Here is a 19,985-nt window from a genome sequence, read left to right as displayed (position 1 = left end):
TTTAAGATTGAATATGATTTCATTTTGAAATTAATTGGACCACATTAAGTTAATTCATTTTTTAACAAAATAGTTATTTTAATTTGAATTAAAATTAATTAAAAAAAGGAGTGTTTTTGTACGACAGCCACGGCTGGTGGTCCAAGAGGGAGGGCGGGGCGGGGCAGGAGGCTATTGGCAACAGTAGCGCTGGTGGTCCAAGAGGGCGGGGCGTGGCAGCAACAGTAGCGCTGCGCAAGGGTTGCGTGCACTGCTACTGCTGCCTTGCGTCGCTGCATACACCAGCACGGTGTACGGGCACCGTGGCTGGCTTCGGCTGGGCACACCACGGTGGCTGGCCCGTATTTCAAAAAAAATATTTTATTTAATTTTAATAAAAATCAGTTTTTTAAAATAAAAGATAAAGTTTTGAATTTTGAAAAGATAATTGTCAAAATTAAAGTTGTTAATTTTGATAAGTTTGGATAATTTTTGAGCAAAAGATTCTATATTATGGATAATAATTGATTAAATAATGAGATTATCCCATAATTATTTTAGGATAATAATTGATTTAAAATATTGTGATTGGCTAGACAATTAGGATAGAATCTCCTAAACAAGTTAGGATAATCATGGGAAATAAATATGATTTATCTTCAATAATTAAAATATGATTTGATTCTATCTCATACCTAAAATAGAATATATGATATTTTATGATTGGTCATTAATAATATTAAATATTATTTAATTACAGTAATTTAATTAAATATGAGATATTAAGATGCCATGTTTCCATAATTATGAACATACGATGTTGAATGATGAGTGATTTATTATATGGCATGTTATAATATATGATGTTATTTATTGCTATATATAGACTACTATGGCCCATAGATTTTAAATACGATCTGCGCATCGTGTCGTATTTTTGTAATCTAAATACGGTCTGCATGCCGTTGAGTATTTTTGTAATTTATTTTATTTTATTTTATTTAAGTAATAGTAGATAGAATAGAATAGTATTACAGGTTGTAGTTGATCCAAGAAGCCAATGGAGTGAAGGCCCAAAGGAGCTAGATGGATGAGATCCATGAAGGTTCAAGTGGGAGTTTTGCTTTATTATTTTCTTAGGATTAAGGGGCCATACTATGTTATGTTTTATTTATGCATTAGTAGATTATGCATGTTAGATTTTATTGATGATTGTGATGATGCGCTAGAGTTCACTAAATTAATCACAAACATAATGAATCTAGGTCCTGCTGGTAATATTGAGGTTGCTTTTCCAATTAAAAACCCAATAAAACTTTGATATTTATGATAGGTCATGCCAAAGCTGGGTGTCATTTTATATCTTGGAAGAGTTGAGGTAAAACAAGTTTTACAATTTTAATTGGTTATACTCAACAAGGTTACCTAAAGAGTTTAGAACCTTGAAGCAAAGGGTAATAATTAAACATGTGATGGTTAATTATTCAACCAAGAGTTACAAGAGCTGTAATCAGTAAAGAGTTTACTCACCTTGAAAATGTAATGGTTGATGGTAGGGCCAAAGTTCGGTCAATTATTGCACAAATAAAGGGTCTTGGAATCAAATAATTCAAATAGGGATCAATTAAATTGAATGAAGTGTTTTAAAGTTACCAATTTAATTCGCTTATGGTACTTTAATTTTATTAAACATAATTATTGAACTTTGCCTCGTTTTGATTTTTTTTTTTTTTTTTTTTTTTTTTTTTTTTTTTGTAGATGAATAGATTTAACAACAACACTAATTTGCCAACTAAACTTAAAACAAGGCTAAATCTCAGAAACTTCAGGGAATGGGAAGAAGAGTTAAGAAGTGTTATTAAGAGCCACAAGCTTGAGGCTCGACTCTATATTCCCATTGAAAGAAGATTCATAGTGGGTTTCACTCCTAATAGGCATGCGAAAGATGTTTCGGATGCAGAGAAAATCGGGAATCTCATATTGGCATCTATTCCAACTTGTTGGAAAAGAAGGTTCAAGGATTATGAGTTGACCCATCTATAGACGTGCCATCTGTCGAGGTGGCATTGGGGCATTAGGAAGTGGAGGCATCAACCATCAGAATGTTAGAGAGGTCGTCAATTCGATTCCTTAAATATACTACTCTTGGACTGACAGTGTAAGGTTTGAGACTTACAATATTCATTGTAAGATAATGGCTAAGAAACTCATTTCTGGTCAGCCAGTTAAGAACCATGTGAAGGAACTAATTGAATTACTTAATCAGATGGACATCTTAGGGAGACCGTTTGATGATGACTCTATGCATGACATTATTCTGTTTTCAGTCCATGATGGATTTGATCCTGTCAAGCTTATTCATGATGATGAAGGCTCGATAGTGACGATTGTCAATCTGTTGATCAAATTTACAGAGGAGTACTTGAAGAAGGAGGGAAGCCAATGCTTCTATTGCGGTAGGTGGTCTTGCTACTTACTAGGTTGTCCCCACAACACACCAGTGAATACGGAAGGTAAGGATTTACCTAATTTTTTTGTTGTTGAAATAAATCTTACCTCTTCTTGCACTTGGGTATTCGATACCGGTTGTGGTGCTCACATTGTTAATAACATGAAGGGCCTAAGAGAGAGTAGGAAGTTGCTGCACTTGCTATTGGAAACTATCACTTGAGGCTTCCATCTGGTCTTATTTTGGTGATTAATAATTGTTATTACGTCCCAACAATTACCAAGAACATTATTTCAGTTCCTGTTTTAGATACTGAAGGTTTTTCTTTTGAAATAAGAGACAAGAGTTGTTTTATTTCCAAAGAAAATATGTTATATGCTAACGCAAAATTGATTAATGGTTTGCATGTCTTAGATTATACAACCCATGTTTACAACATCGATAAAAAAAGTGCAAACAGATGAATCAAACTAAACCTATCTATGGCATTGTAGTTAGGTCATATAAATTGTAAGGAGGGTGATCCCATCATAGGGGGGTCCTTCCTTAGATGCCCACGGCCATTTAAAAGCCTAGGACTTAACACTTGTTAGGGTGTATTAGGATTTGAATTCCTGACTGTTTGGGGGACCTTGAATTAGAATTGATTCTATCATCACGCTTTTTTGTAAGAAACAAGTAGGAGTCGCCAATGAGTTTTGGGAAAACCCATAAACCTCATTCATGCCTTTCTCCCATGTGGAGTTCATGGGATATTTAGCACAAATCATAAGTTTACCCATGCCCAAATTGGTCTACATAAACCAGAAATGAGTTTGGGAGCGAGGGTATTAAAATAACGTTCCCTTTAAAGGAGAATCGCTATTCTAGCCCTAGTGCGGCCTCTACTAGCTCTTCCTTCTTTACAATTTCATCACCAAACAATATATTCAACGCGATACCTAACACTAAGTTAGTTGATTTTATTTACAAGCATTAATTACGTAGGAATTACATTGCAAAGTCGTTATTCTTTATTTAATTCAAATTCGTGAAAGGAGCAAAAAAATGAACAAGATTCGCCTTGGCTTAGGTGATCAATCAATCAATTAATTATTCAATTCTAATCCTATTTAACACAAGATACTACGTGGAATCGATTAATTAAATTTCCTTTTAAAGTGGTCAAACAACACTATTTTGTTGATTAAAGTTCTTTTAGACAAGAAAAATAATTGTGATTTATCTAAGGGCTCGGGAATTTACCACTTCTCTTTGCTAGATCTCCGTTTAGAACACTGATGGACTCCTTCTTGTTCGGGAACCTCCACCGTAGTAACAAAGATTAAGAGGGGTGAGTGTTTAGGACAAGAGGGTTTGGAAGCACAAGTTCACAAGAGTTTCTGCCAAGATTTTAGGTTAATTTCTGTCTCTTTAAGCCTCGTATTAAGCCCCTATTTATAGGGAATGGGTGCAATTAGGGTTTTAAGCATTCTGTCACAACAGGTGTCGCGCGCATCTGGATGAGTTGCGCGCGGCATCCCAGCGCAAGTGATTTAGTTGCGCTGTTATGGGCAGTGCAACTGAATGTCTTGCGCGCGGTTTTATGGTAAGATTCGATTCTATATTTTATAAAATTCCGAATGTTCCGCGAGAACATCTCTAGAAGTTGCGCTGGGTGTTGCGCGCAACTGAATTAGTTGCGCACGCCAGACCAGGGTGACTCATTGAGATGCGCGCGGATTTTTCTGCGACAACTTCAATTTTAACCTAGGCGCCTCTAAATCCATCATTATTGGGTCTTAAGCACGGGCCTAAGCCTAATTATGATCGGGTTTAGTTAATTGGACCTTGTTTTGTATTTGTTTTGGGTTAGGCTAGTCTTTTTGTGTCTTTGCGGTTTAGCTAGTCATCCATAAGTATTCTTCATTTCGATCCAACACGAAGATGGTTTTATTTATCTTCATTGCACTTCCTGTCGGAACGAGAGGCCAAAAGTAGATATCTACAGTTAGCCCCCACTTTGATCGAGTCTAGGATAGACGAGGATCAAAGTAGCCAAGGAAATAAATCCGAGACTTATTCTGCGAAGTTCTCAAAGAATAGAGAATCTTTCAGAAATGTTTAAGGATGTCAAAACGATCCTTGATTTGCTAAGTGTTTGAAACAAGTAGCTATTAAGGCTAGAAAAAGTATTTTCTATGTCTTAACGCGCTAAAGAATCTAGATTGATCCTTTGCAATTGTAGAATGCTTTTACAAGTAAAGGCGTTCTGGGTGATGTCATGTCATGAGAAGAGATCGGTTTAAAAAGGATTAAAAAGGGGATAATGTCCTCCCAATCATGTCATCGTTGGTCTAAAGTCCCTCGATATGTCATTGAAACTTTAGCCTGAATTTAACAATTTGAAAAGATAATAAAAGAATGTTTCGGCTTTCGCAACCTTTAGGCTTTTGCAGCTTTTTGGCTTTCGCAGCCTTTAGACTTTCACAGCCTAAACATTTCGGCTTTCGTAGTCGGAATAGAGTTCTTGACAATTCGCTTATCAAAACGCAATACTCGATGTCCACAAGATAGAAATACATGTCTCAAGACTGGAGGCATATATCCAAATCCAGTGAGAGAGAAGAAAATCGGCAACTCTCTTAGCAGTTTTGTCCACAAGATGAGTACACGTGTCTCAGGACTAGGGGCATGTGACTACATAGGTGCGACATCGTCTCGTCGCTCTTTATACAGGGGGTGGACGACACCCTAATTGTCCGGTAAGCTAGTAAGCGCACTTAACTACCGTATTTGCTTCCAATCAAGAAGTACCTCTTCCTGAATGGTTCGGCGTGCCTGTCGACTCGTGAGCTAACACCTAAAGAAAAGTAATTCTATACCTTTTAGTTCCGAGAGGTAGATCTCGCAAAGCTGAGGAAGAAGTGAAATTTTACGCAACACCTACGCTATACCATTTTACGCTGTATGATAACGCCTTGCACTTTTACGCTACATGATGACGCCTTCCTTTTTGCTGTGGACGTGAAAAAAGAAGAAAAGCCGGACATTTATAACGTTAGTACAGTAAAATGACAAACCTGTCTGTGGGAGCTTTTACGTAAAGCACCACCACGGAACGTCTTAAGACACTTTTACGAAAAATGTTCAAAACGTATGCTTAGGGAATGCACAAAACATGGTGTGCATGAAAAATGATGCAAAACTATCAAAGAAGAAAACAAACTACCAAATTCAAAGCAATTTTAAAAAAAGATTTTGATAATTTGCGCGCCATTACGTTTAATAACGAGCAAAAGCCATTGGAAAATAATCAAACGGATCACAATCTTGATAACGGTCATTTTAGTGACTAGTATCCGCGCGCAACTCAGTGGGTCGCGCTGGCCAGGCGCGCGCATCGTTCTGAGTTGTGCTGGTCAGTTACGCGCAACTATTTCAGTTGCGCGCGACATTTAAGTCAGCAAAAAGAAATCGATGAGCGCGATTTTCATTTTACTATCTTCTTTTTCTTCCTTCGCCATTTTCGTCCCTTTCTCTTTCTAAAAAGCTCGATTTTTTTGCGATTTTCGAAGCCAAAGGAAGCAGATCTCACCCTTAATTCACATTTGCCACAATCCAATGTAAGTTTTTTGTTTAAATTTGTTTGTTTTTAGCGGAATTTGGGTGTTTTTCGAATCATTAAACCCCAATTTTTGAATTTGAAGGTTTTTGATTCAGACCATTATTCTCAAAATTGTTTGTTCCATGCTATTGTGCTATGTTTAAGGAGTGTTTTGCAACAAATCTCATGAAAAATGGCTAAGTATTGAACCTTGTACTAGCATTTCTTTGTTTGAGTACGTTTTTTGCACTTTCCTTCGAATTTGGTTTGTTTCTTGTTATTTTGCTTGCTCATTTTGGCTATACTTATTGATTATGAAGTAATTATAGTATTAGAACTAGTTATATATTCATAAACAATGTTTTGAAAATTTTGAATCCGAAAATTGGCGCGAAGTGTATACTTAGCTTATTTTTGCCATGTTTGAACTTCAAGATTGTTTGGTAGACGATAATTGCATCATTGTTACTATTATTCGCCTAGGCATAGTTGATTCTTTGAGATTTTGAAATATAATCCCTTGAATGCTTAGTTGAAACTGGTATAGGATGGCTTTTATGGGTGTTAGAAGCCCCCATTTACCGAGTTTAACTGCAGGTATCGTAGCCCCCTAGCATGGGTGGCATTCGATTTTTTGTGTTTTGCCCTTTCGATAGGCGTTATGTTGCCGAAATGGGTCCAAAACATGTATATTAGCTTAGTTTAGAATAAACTAATAAAGAAACTTTGTCCATTCATAGCATGGACTCGCCTCCATTTGTTGATGCTGAGGAGATTCTAGGAGATCCCGTGCCTGACGAGGCGGTTCGGGAGCGACGCGTCGAAGCTGATCGTCGTCGCCAGGAGGATGTGTTTTGGGAGGCTCCTCCCAACTGGGACCCTAGGGTCCTCAAGTGGGACCCAAACCATCACGTCTCGATCAGGGGTTGGCGCGGCATCGTGAGTTTTTCGCGCCTTCGTTTTTTTTTCTCAAAACAAGTTTTTCACTCTCTTTTGTGCCTTTCCTTTTTTAGAGTGAGCCTAGCATGCGCCTTTCCTCTGGAAAAGGAGGTTGTGGAGCTTTCGGGGATCAGCTCCCAGCTGGCTGCTCTTCGGGATTTATCGAGTCAGCCTGCGTCGTTGGCTTTCCTTCGTGGATTTTTGGAGCTTTGGTGGGATTCCACCAACACTTTTCCTTCCATGGGGAGAGATGACGGTTACCCCTTATGATTTCTTTATGATTACGGGTTTTCCTTTCGGAGGTGAGCCCGTGGTTATGGAGGTCGTTAAGGGGTTAGACGAGAGACTGCGTGACCTCGTGGGGGATCGTCTTGCTGCGGCCCTTCACATGTATGTGTAGTCTTGTCCGTACTCTGTTCTTGCCAATCAGTTGTCGGCTGGCGAGGTTGATCGGCAGTGTACACCTGAGCAGCTGGCTCGGATATACATTGCTCACGTTCTTTCCGTCACTATCTCGAGTGATCGTGGAGAGCGTTTCGCCATTGGGTTACTTATCTGCCTCAGTGATTTGGGGCAGGTAGGTAACTTAAGTTGGGCGGAGGTGTCGTATGCCCGTATGCTTACAACTATGGGCAAGGCGACCCGGGTGATGGATTTCGCGGCAGCTACTGAGGTGCCTCGGATCTCCTTTTCATGGCATGGTCGTATCCTTGAGGTGCGTACTTATCCTTTTTTCTTTTCTTTTAATCGCCATTTTTGTTTTCTTTTTTCTTATTATTTTTTTTGTTTCTTATAGGCTTGGGGATATTCGTACCTGCCTTTCTTAGCCCCCAGGATGCTCGGGGCTGCTCGTTTTCCTATCGGCCATCGAATGGTCACGATTAAGAAGAGACGAGCCACTTCAGCCAGCGACTTTCGCCAGAGGATCCTTTCAGCGACTTGTGCGTCGGTGAGTATTTCAACCACTTGTGCATCTTTTGATTTTTTTTGATGATTTTTCATGTGGCCGTGTTTATAGATCGATCTCCGTCCTTGGAGTTTGATCGTCGGAGTCCCTGAGGCTGTCCGGTCTGACATGATTCGTTGCCGTTTCTAGGCCCTTTATCAGGAAGTCCTCCAGAGGACAGACACTTGGTTTTTAGGCGAGCGTGTTCTCTGACAGTCTTCATTCGAGGAGCCTCGGTTATCCAGCGGAGCAATTGATGCTGCCAGATGCATCTTACCAGGCTTTCATCGCATCCAGGCTGACTCCTTTCCCAGCTTTTGTTCCGGTTAGTATTTTTCATATGTTTTTATATTTTTCTTTTATTTTCGGAACCTTGACTCTCTTATTGTGTTTTCAGCGAGTCGAGCTGGGTGGTTGAGTGCCTCCCATGGCAGAGGTCACGTATACCAATGCTTTTGGATCGGTAATTCGCGAGATTCTCCTAGCAGCGGAGGAGGACATACCGTATATTCCTGAGACGGTTGAGTTGGTATGTTTATTTCGTATATGTATTTTATTTTATTTTATTTTTTTTAAGTAAGGCAAAAATTTTCCCGAGGGAGGGAAAGGGTTCCCGACTTACCCCCCTTGAAAAAATAACAAAAAAAAAAAGAAATAAGGAAAAGAGGACACGAAAAGGAAAGTGAAAAAGAAGGGAAAAAAAGAAAGAAGGAGAAAGGAAAATAAGAAGAAAATAAGAAAATAAAAGAAAAATAAAATAAAATAAAATAAAGCATAAAAAAGGACACAAGAGTTAACAAAATTTAAGCGTATGATTATTCATAAGATTTCGTCAATATTCCGTTATTATGGAGTTCAAAATACGGAAATAACTCAAAATGACATATCGCGACAGACCAGACGCGCGCAACTGTATGTCTTGCGCGTGGCTGTCGCGCGCATGTCAATCGGTCGCGCGTGGCAGGCGCGCGTAACTCCTGAGTTGCGTGGGCCACCTGCGGGTGAACTTTCCTTAGAGCGAAAATTGCCGAAAATTTGCCCCTCTTGGGTCTATTTAAGTGTGGTTTTGTGTAGGCTTTTGATCATCTCGCATTCATTCGCTTAGTAGTGTTATAAAGAATTAAAAAGTACTAATCACTCTAAATTCTTCCCCTCTCCCCTTTTTTTTTACATTGATCAATGGCAAAAACCTTTGAACAACGGTTGAAGCAATGGGTCACTTCCCTTTCAACTGAGGATAAACTATCCTTCAAAATATACCACCTTGACCCTCTATTGAATTATATGCAACTAGTTATAAACTTTGATTTTCTCCATGGTGTTGTCAATCATTGGGACTCGAACCACCATCTCTTTCTTTTTAAAGGGGATGAAATTGTCCCATTACCTAGCGAGTTTGAGGCTCTACAAGGCTTCCCTACAAATACTCTCCCTGTGACATATGCCCCTAACTTGTCAAATCCCAAACCTGTTTTTCAACGATTTTTTGGTTTGAGTGACAATGATATGGTTAACATTGGAAAAGAAGAAGGCGTGGATTTAGTTCAATTCATTGAACATTTCGTCGCCCCTCGTGATAACTTGACTAAACAACGCTTAAAAATTCGTGCTTTATGCTATTGTCTTGTTGTCAATTGTTTACTTAGGACAGGTAAAGAATACGGAGATTATTCCATGGTGTCCATAATAAAGAAAATAGAGGGATGTCATTCACTCGCTCCTTTAGCTTTGGCGGAAACCGTTCTATGCTTGAATCGCCTTAGAGGAGACCCTAACGAGAATGGTTTCATGGGAAGTCCACTCCTATTACACGTACGTTTTTTTTTATTTTTTATTTTTTTATCGTAAAGTAGCACAAGTTAGGAAGTTGCGCTGGCCTTACCAGCGCAATCTTCACCGATGCGCGTGGATGGCGCACGCAACTGATTTTGATGCGCGCGCCACCTGCTCGTGTAATGTCGCAAATTAATTCTCTTCTTTTTTTTTTCTTCAGATTTGGCTCATGGAGCGCTTGCGAATTATTAAACAGCCAGAAAATTTTGGGGCTCATGGAGTGAGAACATTCCCCGGACGTCGAATTCTCTACAAACACAAGAAGGAAGAAGAATGGACGTTGTTTTTTCTATCATGGGGTTCCCAACATACGCTTTGTGATTCCTTGGTGGAACATAAGTAATATGGTTGGAAATAGTTTTAATTGTCCCTATATTAGGCTTTTAGGCTTATCTAGTACTACTTACATTTTTCCTTGTAGGGTGATGAGACAATACAGAATGAAACAAGTTATCCCCCCTCAGGATTGTGATGCCTCTAAAGATGTGATTTTTAAACCTGAAAGGATCCGTCGTTGGATGGAATATTGGTCAAGTCTCCCTAGGTGGGTAGTACAAAGTCCTAATGCGAGCATTGTGTTATCCTCCTTCTACAAGGCTTGGATGAATGCAGCGGACAAAGGTGAGCTAAAAAAGGCTCGATCACAAATCAAGCCGCCTGGGCTCACAATCCACCCAAACCTTTGATGCATTCGGCCACCACTACTTCTCCTAGTGGCCAAAACAAAGGAGTGAGAAGAAAATTAGACTTCTCATCTCCTAAGGCTCGTTCGAAGGAACCAAAAAGAAAGGCTCCCCCTAAACATGCGCAACAAGGGGTGAAGATTAAAGAACCTTCACCAAATACTCGCAAGAAGGCCCCAACAATTGTTAAAGGAAAAGGAAAACAGGTTTCAAAGGCCCCAATCCCTAAATTGAAGAACAATGTTTGGGTTAAAAAGAAGAGTGAAGGGGAAAGCTCTAAGGTCGCTGAAATTATTGCGATAGAAACTATTCCTCCGTCTACTAAGACAATTGAGGATATAGTAAAACCTTAGAGTGTTCCACAATATGTCATTAGTTTAATTCGAATAAAGTGTAATCACTACTATGTTTTTTTTTTTTTTTTTAAAAATTTATTATCTAGTTCAACAATGCCTCTTGTTTTTTTTGAATTTCGAATGGAATAAAATGAGCTTTATTATATATATATTTTTTTATATGACTGAATCATAAAGATTGCCTATGTATTCGTATACGAAATCAGGTCTTTGCGTAGTTATTTGCAATGTTTGTATTATGTTTTTTTTTATATATTTTTTCTTCAACCTCTTATGTAGAACTTGAATGAAAAAATTAATCAAACTTTGTTTAATAATTTAAATCAAAGCTTAATTTTTATTTTTCGAGTATATGTTATTTTCGAGAAACGCCCTCTTTTTTATCGCAAGTAAAAATTGCAATTTTATTCTCGCGCAAAAATTCTGGGCTCGTAGTTCGTCATCAGGTGGCGCGTGCAACGTCTAAGGTTGTGCGAGCCTGTCGCGTGCAACTAATTAAGTTGCGCGTGACATCCGCGCGCATCTGTTTAGTTGCGCGCGGCACCTGTGCTACGAGTGTTAATTTTTTTCGCATTATTACCCCCCCCCCCCAAGTGTGAAGAGTTTTTCGTGGTGTTCGAAAAAATCTGAACACTTGAATGACATATGTTTTGTTTTTAGATTACCCCCCAAGTGTTATGAACTTTACCGTGTTATTCGGTAAAGTGCGTAACACTTAGAATCTTTTAATTGAATGCTAAAAAATGATTTATTTAATGAATGAACGAGTTTATCCGGATTTCATATGTAATATTTTTTAAGTCGATCAATGTTTATTAGTTGGCGAATTTCATCACCTCCAATATCCATTAATCTGACAGCTCCTCCTGATAGAATTTCAATTACGCGGTAGGCCCTATCCAATTAGGTTTGAATTTCCCTCTTGGATCGGTTGATGGGCCTAGTACAAATTCACCTTCATTGATATTTCTGAGTCGTACCCTTTTGTTAAAATGTCGTGCAATGCGTCGTTGGTAGACTTGTACATGTTGCAAAGCTCTTAATCGTCGTTCATCGAGGAACAACAGCTCTTCATACCTCGCTCTTACCTATTCAGCTTCTAGTAGCTTACTTTCAAGTACGATGCGTAGGGATGGTATTTCCAGTTTGATTGATTAACTGCGTCCATTCCAAAAACTAAGGAGTATGGAGTTACTCCTATTGATGTTCGTATGGACGTTCTATAACCCCATAGAGTGAAGTGTAGTTTATTCGGCCAGTCTTTATAATTTTCTGCCATTTTCTTAATGACGACTGTTATGTTTTTATTTGCCGATTCTACAGCTCCATTCATTTGAGGTGTATATGGGGATGAATGATGGTGTTTTACTTTATAACGAGTTAAGAGGGTCTCAACTTCAGCTTTGAATTGAGATCCCTGATCACTAATTAGTTCGTGTGGAACTCCATGTCTACAAAATATGTTTCTTTCGAGAAACTTTGTGACATGTTTAGAAGTGATGTTCGCGTAAGAAGCGACCTCGATCCACTTAGTAAAGTAATCGATGGCTACCAATACGTACTTGTGCCCTCCTGCTCCTGTTGGAGATATTTTTCCAATTATGTCAATTCCCCAAGTCGAAAAAGGCCAAGGGGAAGTGAGATTATATAGTTCGGATGGTGGAAGGTGTTGTAAGTTAGCGAACATTTGACACTCTAGACATTTTTTTAACATATTGTATGCAATCATGTTCCATGGTGGACCAATAGTACCCTTGTCGTGAAATTATTTTAGCAAGGATTTTACCATTCATGTGAGGACCACAAACGCCTTTGTGAGTATTTTCCATAAGGCGTGTAGATTCAGGTTGGTCTATACATAATAAGCTTTGACCGTTAGGCCCCTTTTTGCATAATTGACCATTTAATAGACCATATTGGGCCGCAAGTGTTCTTAGGGCTCGTTGGTCTTTCGATGAAATATTTTCAAGATATGTGCCATGGGTAATATATTGGAGGATATGATCATACCAAGGATTGTCTCCTTCAATGTCATTTATTTCCTCTATTGCGTTGCAATATGCTGTTCTTCTCTTCTATCAACGCATAATGGAATCATATTTAAATGATCTGGAATGTTGATCATTGAGGCTAATTTTGCTAGCGTATCGGCAAATTGATTATCATCCCTTGGGAGGTATTTAAAATCAATATGTTCAAAATGCTCGATGAGTTGCTCTAGGTGTGCTTGGTATAATATAATTGCGGAGTTCTTTATTTTCCTTTTTTTTAGTATATGATTTATAATCAAACTAGAATCTCCATATACCTCTAATTTTTGCACACCTATGCTAGCTGCTGCTTCTAATCCAATAATACACGCTTCACATTCCGCGGCATTATTAGTAACCTCAAAGTCTAGTTTGACAGAGATTGGAGTATGTGCTCCCTCTGGACTTATGAGTAACACTCCCACGCCACATCCTTTTTGATTGGATGCACCGTCGAAGTACATTACCCATTTGTCATCTTGCGTCATGAGAATCTCTTCATCCAGAAGATGTGTAGTTTCTGCATGACTTGTTTGAATAGGATGTTGGGCCAGAAAATCGGAAATTACTTTTCCTTTTATTGATTTTTCAGGAATATTTTTTAATTCAAATTCGGCCAACATCACCAACCACTTGGATATTCTTACTTGTATGGGTGGTTGTTCAAACAAATACTTTACCGGATTTTGTTGAGAAATCACATGAGTAGTGTGTGGTAACATATAATGTCGTAGTTTTTTAGTTGCCCACACTAATGCTAAAATTGTTTTTTCCAAAGTGCTATATTTTGTTTCATATTGAATGAATTTTTTACTTATGTTGTATATTGCACGCTCGACTTTCTCTACCTCTTGTGCTAGCATGGCACCTGTGGCCGTGTCTGTATCAGTGATGTATAGCCTAAGAGGTAGTTTGGGTACTAGTGGTGCTAAAATTGGTGGACTTTTGGGATAAAATTTGATTTTCTCAAAGACCCTTTAGCATTGATCGTCCCATTCATGTTTTTCATCTTTTTTCAATTTTTTGAATATTGGCTCACAAGTCATAGTTAATTTGTTGATAAACCGACTAATGTATTGTAGTTTGCCAAGACACCCCCTAATTTCTTTTTCTGTTTGAGGGGGAGGCATATCAACGATTGCCTTTTTTTTAGAGGGATCGATCTCAATACCATGTGTGCTTACTACGTATCCGAGTAACTTATCAGAAGTTACTCCGAAGGCGCATTTTTGTGGATTCAATCGCATTTTATATTCTTTTTATGCGAGTGAAAAATTTGCGTAAAGCTTTTATGTGTCCCATTCTATCTTTGGACTTTACAATCATATCATCCACATACACTTCTATTTCTTTATGCATCATATCATGCAAGAGAGTCGTAGCCGTTCTTTGGTACGTAACTCCTGCATTTTTTAGACCAAATGGCATGACTGTGTAGCAATATGTACCCCAAGGGGTGGTAACACATGTGTTTTCTTCATCTTCTTTTGCCATTAGGATTTGGTTGTAACCTGCGTATCCATCCATAAAGGATAACATCGCATGTTCAGCCGTGTTATCTACCAATATATCAATATGAGGTAGAGGAAAATCGTCTTTAGGGCTAGCCTTATTAAGGTCCCTAAAGTCGACACACATGCGAACTCATCCATCCTTTTTAGGGACTAGGACGATGTTCGCTTCCCATTATGGGTAATTACATACGCGAATGAAACCTGCGTCTAATTGCTTTTGTACTTCTTTTATTTTCAAAGCGACATCAGGTTTCATTCGTTGAAGTTTTTGTTTTACTGGTTTAGAGGTAGGGTTCAAGGGAATGGTATGTTCCGCAATTTCCCTATCTATTCCAGGCATGTCCTTGTATGACCAAGTGAACACATCTTCGAATTCTTTCAGCGTCGATATAAGAATCGATCGCTCTTTCGGATTTAAAGTTAAGCCAATCTTGACTTCTCTTTTGTTTTCATTAGTCCTTATATTGACTATTTCAGTTTCTTCAATTATAGGGTTCTTTTGTTCTCGTTCATTCATTAGTTCAACCAATTTATTAATATTATCATCTTCATTAGATTAATTGTTATAACATTCAAAAGATTCGAGAGAAGGCATATACTCGGAAATAGAGCTCATATTATTGAATTCAAAAGAGAGTACATTGAGAGAAGAATCCTTTTTGGGATCTTCGTCCTTAGAACTAGAAAATAAAGACTCAGTAATAGCCACAACGCTCAAATTTTCAGCTTCCTTAAAGTCTAAGCTAAACTCATCATTCGATTCTTCGAACATCTTCCCTTCTCCTGTGATGATATCCAGCTTATCACCTTTATGATTAGTCCACTTGAAAGATTTCCTCCATCCATGCTCGAAGGTTTCATTAGAAGAGGTAATCAACGCGGTTGGGTCAAAAGCTTTATCTTGGATGGCATTTTGATTAGTCATGGTAGCAACATGGTTTTGCTCTAGTCCAAATAGCAAGTTGAATGCTTGCCTATCATAGCACCCTAGGGTTGGGTGTTTTTATTCAACGATTTCGAGATCGTTATTCAAGAAGTAGCAATCATGAAATATCTCAAATCCAGGCTTCTTGATTCCTCCCAGAACTAATGGTTCTGGAAAGTCATAGCAAGGGTAATCTTCTCCCTCCCTAATGAATTGTCCATTAAGGGTTTGTTAGTAAGATGGGAGCAAAGTGATTATCCCCTTTTTATTATTGCCTCTACGTGCTTTGTTTTTAGAATCGTGAGACTCTAGTTCTTCCTTAGTTGGTTTGTATCCCAATCCAAAAGAGAGACTTTTCTTTGGGATAGGAAGTATTCCTATTCCCAAAGGCATCCCAGGAAAGTAACTACTCTTAAACAAGATGTTGTTTACTATCCGGGTGGAATATGGATCAAGCTTGAATGATCCTTCAAGGCTCTCTTCCATTTCGACTGTGTAGATTGGCTCAGCGGCAAATTCCCACATGTCCTCTTCATTATTATCATGGTTTATTTCTAGAAGTGATTGGTCATTTATAGCTATTTTGAGAGGGGAAGCATGTATAGTCATAGGAAGCCCTTGATAGTTCAACCTAATCATTTGATGAAGTGAGGATGGTATTGCACCAAGCTCATGTATCCAAGGACGTCCAAGTAGAAGGTTGAATGTGGGTCTAATATCCATGACATGGAATTCAACCATCTTTTGAATTGGGCCTGTAGTGATTGGTAGCTTAACAGTTCCACACACCGATCTCCTCGAGTTGTCATAGGCCCTAATGCTTTGTGTTGTTGAATGAAAATCTTTTTCTAGATTAAGGCCTAGATATTTTGTTGTTCGTAGTGGGCACACATTTACAGCTGACCCATTGTCTACTAAAGTGAGAGGGATATTGTACCCTTTGCACCCCACAGTTAAGTATAATGCATTGTTGTGGGTAATGTCTTTTGAAGGCAAATCATCACTAGTGAAAATGATTGATTTGTCGGATTTCTCTCTAGTAAGCAAGCTAACGAGATCCTGGGGGTTTGTGTCTGTACTTACAGATAAAGCCGTTAGAGCGTTCATTAGAGAATTCCTATGTTCTTTAGAAGTACTTAGGAGTTCCCAAATGCTAACATTTGCCTTGGATTGGCGAAGTTGTTTGACCAATTGATCTTCCACCTCAAGTGGAGGTGGTATTGGGTTTTGTACTTGACCTTGAGTTTGATTCTGTGTAGTCGAAGATTTATTTGGTGGTGCTTGGTAAACTCGCCCAGAACGAGTTAGATGATCTATTTCGTTTAGGTTAGTTATAGGACTCGTGAACCAACTTTCTTCTAGAGGCTTTGAATGTGTCTCCATTTCAAGATGTTCCATGAGTTGTGCTTGATGCCATTATTCATCCAAGGAGAGATTTGATTAGTCTTGTGACTTCCCCAAGAAATGATCCCAATCAAGCGCTCCATTTATCTCACTTTGGAGACAAGATGGACGTAGGACGGCGGCATATTTAGGGACATATAAGTCTTGAAAGTCGTCGTCCCATAACCCACACACTTCATTAGTTGCCCCTATGAGTGTTTTGGTTAGAGGTTTCCCTATAGGTGTGATATAGTCCAAAGGATTGAACGTATCATTTCCCATATGGTCCTCATCAATGTGAAATACCCCTAGTGGGGATACATTGTTGTTAGGTTTAGGCGTGAGAATTCTCCCATCGTCTACTAGATCTTGTACTTTGTGTTTTTAGACATAGCAACGTTCGGTATCATGCCCAAAGCCCCTATGATAAGCACAATAAGCACTACCATCCCATTGAGCGTACCTTTTTTCTGGTGGAGTGAGTGGTGTTAGCCTTGTTGGTGTAAGTAGACCTTTTTTCGCTTAATTTTTCTAATAATTCTTTATAGCTCACAGGAAATGGTGTAAATTTTCTTTCTTTTGTCCATTTTCTTCGTGGATCATTACTGTTATTATATTGCGTGGAAGTTGTAAATACATCAATAGAGGATGAAGTATTATCATTCACCTTTTTGTAGTTATTCCTGGGTTGATGATGATAAGATTTGTTTGGTTTTTCTTTAGCAAGACTTCAATCCTAGTAGCCACATAATAGACCTTTTGAAAAGTGTCCAAACTAAGGTAACGTAGATGCTTGTTGTACTTTTCATGACAATTGTCAATGAACTTTTGTACTAACTCGAGTTCAGGTGGCCTTTAGGCAAGGTGATTCGCCTTTTCTCGCCATCTACCATAGAAAGCAAGGAAACCTTCATCGTCGCCTTGCTTAAGCATTTCAAGTTCACGTAGAGTCGATTTGAACTCCATGTTACTCTCATATTGGGTAATGAAAGGCGAAACTACATCTTCCCATGTTGTTTTGAATTTCAAATCTAGCCCATAGTACCACTCTCTCGCGGTTGGGTCTAGAGATAAAGGGAAAGTTAAAGCATAAAGCTTAGGATCAACTCCCTTTAATGCCATGGTGCCTATAAAACACATTAAGTGGTTTTGTGGATTATTGGTCACCTTAAATATTGGCAAGTCCGTAGCTACGAACTTTTTCGGTAAAGCAAGTCCTGGGGGAGGAGCAAAATTTTCTGCGTCGAAGTACTTGTTCCCCATGGTGGAACGAAGAACAAGCTTCTCTAACGACTTTTCTTTGACGGATAATTGTTCCATCTTTTGTTGCAAGGCTAGAGTCACGGTATTTTTCTTTTCAGCCTTTTCAAGTTTCTTAATTCTTCTCTCTTTGGCCTCATGAGCCTTTTCTTCTCTCAAGCGAGCAATCTCTTCTTGTAGTTGCTCAATGGTTGACATTGTTGTTAGACTAGGACTAGTTGTCGAGGGAAGGTGGTTTGAAAGGAGTGGATTGTTTGACGGTAAACGTAGAATTCGAGCGCCCGGGAGTCTTCGTTCCCAAGCTTGAAAACCGGCCCTAAAAGAAGTACGAAAGGATAAGTAAATCGATACGCTTGTTTTAGAAAAAGAAGGAGAAAGAACGCAAAATATATTCGAATGGATAACATCACCTTTAAACAATTCTTCAATGAAAATATTGTTTGAACGAGCCAATTTGTTTTCGCAAAATCAAAAGGGCTCATAACAGTAGGCGCGCGCAAGTGACTAAGATGCGCGCGGCTGGCGCGTGCATTCGAATCACTTGCGCTAACTGGGGTCACGCAACTCATTGAGTTGCGCGCGTCACCTGCTCGTAAAGTTTTTTTTTTTTTTTTTAATTCGAGAGCTTTTTTTTTATTTTTTATATTTGCCATCATTTTTTTTGATTTTTTATGTTACCCTTCGAATATGACTCAAAATTACGAAGAGACAACTTCGTTATTGGGAACCTAAACCAAACTAAAAAAGAAAGCTATCCTAACACGTCGCATATAGTCACGTAATCACATAAGCATACCATAAGCCAAGATACACATAATGCCATTCTAAGGTCAAAGGCTTGGGTGTCTAAGGGTACCATATCTTAAGAAACGATGCACAAATCAATCACTCAACGTGTTGAATCATGATATCCCTCTCTCAACATTTTGTTGACGACATGGGCGGGATGATTGTTATTGATTTCGAGATAGAAGCCTGGTGTTGGCAGCCCCTAGTCAATGAGCCAATCCCCAAAGGTTAAAGTGTGCTATGATTATGCATGATGCAATGTTGCTTGTTTGGTTTTTACTTTTGTGCAAAAGAAAGATATTATGCGTTCAAGTCTCGCTCTCTAACTAGAGATTATCCAAGTTAATTCCCGTTACAACCCATAGGCAACCTGGTGTTGGAAACCTTGGACCATAACTAAGAACTAATCATGTAACCTCTAAGTCCCCAGCGAAGTCGCCACTGTAAGGAGGGTGATCCCACCGTAGGGGGGTCCTTCCTTAGATGCCCATGGCCATTTAAAAGCCTTGGACTTTACACTTGTTAGGGTGTATTAGGATTTAAATTCCTAACTGCTTGGGGGACCTTGAATTAGAATTGATTCTATCATCACGCTTTTTTGTAAGAAACAAGTAGGAGTCGCCAATAAGTTTTAGGAAAACCCATAAACCTCGTTCATGCCTTTCTCCCATGTGGAGTTCATGGGATATTTAGCACAAATCATAAGTTTACCCATGCCCAAATTGGTCTACATAAACCAGAAATGAGGTCGGAGCGAGGGTACTAAAATAACGTTCCCCTTAAAGGAGAATCGCTATTCTAGCCCTAGTGCGGCCTCTACTAGCTCTTCCTTTTTTACAATTTCATCACCAAACAATATATGCAACGCGATACCTAAAACTAAGTTAGTTGATTTTATTTACAAGCATTAATCATGTAGGAATTACATTGCAAAGTCGTTATTCTTTATTTAATTCAAATTCGTGGAAGGAGAAAAAAAAATGAACAAGATTTGCCTTGGCTTAGGTGATCAATCAATCAATTAATTATTCAATTCTAATCTTATTTAACATAAGATACTACGTGGAATCGATTAATTAAATGTCCTTTTAAAGTGGTCAAACAACACTATTTTATTGATTAAAGTTCTTTTAGACAAGAAAAATAATGGTGATTTATCTAAGTGCTCGGGAATTTACCACTTCTCTTTGCTAGATCTCCGTTTAGAACACTGATGGACTCCTTCTTGTTCGGGAACCTCCACCGTAGTAACAAAGATTAAGAGGGGTGAGTGTTTAGGACAAGAGGGTTTGGAAGCATAAGTTCACAAGAGT

At 38.7% G+C, this 19,985-nt stretch overlaps 1 protein-coding gene across 1 annotated transcript; it reads left to right on the top strand.

The window, feature by feature from the left end:
* Positions 1 to 2,173: 2,173 nt before the first annotated feature.
* Positions 2,174 to 2,892, top strand: LOC145575367 (uncharacterized). Its single transcript, XM_081633247.1, has 2 exons — positions 2,174 to 2,435; positions 2,843 to 2,892. The coding sequence occupies exons 1-2, from the start codon at positions 2,174 to 2,176 to the stop codon at positions 2,890 to 2,892; spliced, it is 312 nt and encodes a 103-aa protein (XP_081489373.1).
* Positions 2,893 to 19,985: the final 17,093 nt, after the last annotated feature.

The sequence above is a fragment of the Chenopodium album genome, chromosome 13 (genome assembly GCF_948465745.1).
Source record: "Chenopodium album chromosome 13, dcCheAlbu1.1, whole genome shotgun sequence".
Taxonomy (NCBI): domain Eukaryota; kingdom Viridiplantae; phylum Streptophyta; class Magnoliopsida; order Caryophyllales; family Amaranthaceae; genus Chenopodium; species Chenopodium album.
This window is presented reverse-complemented; position numbering and strand designations above follow the sequence as displayed.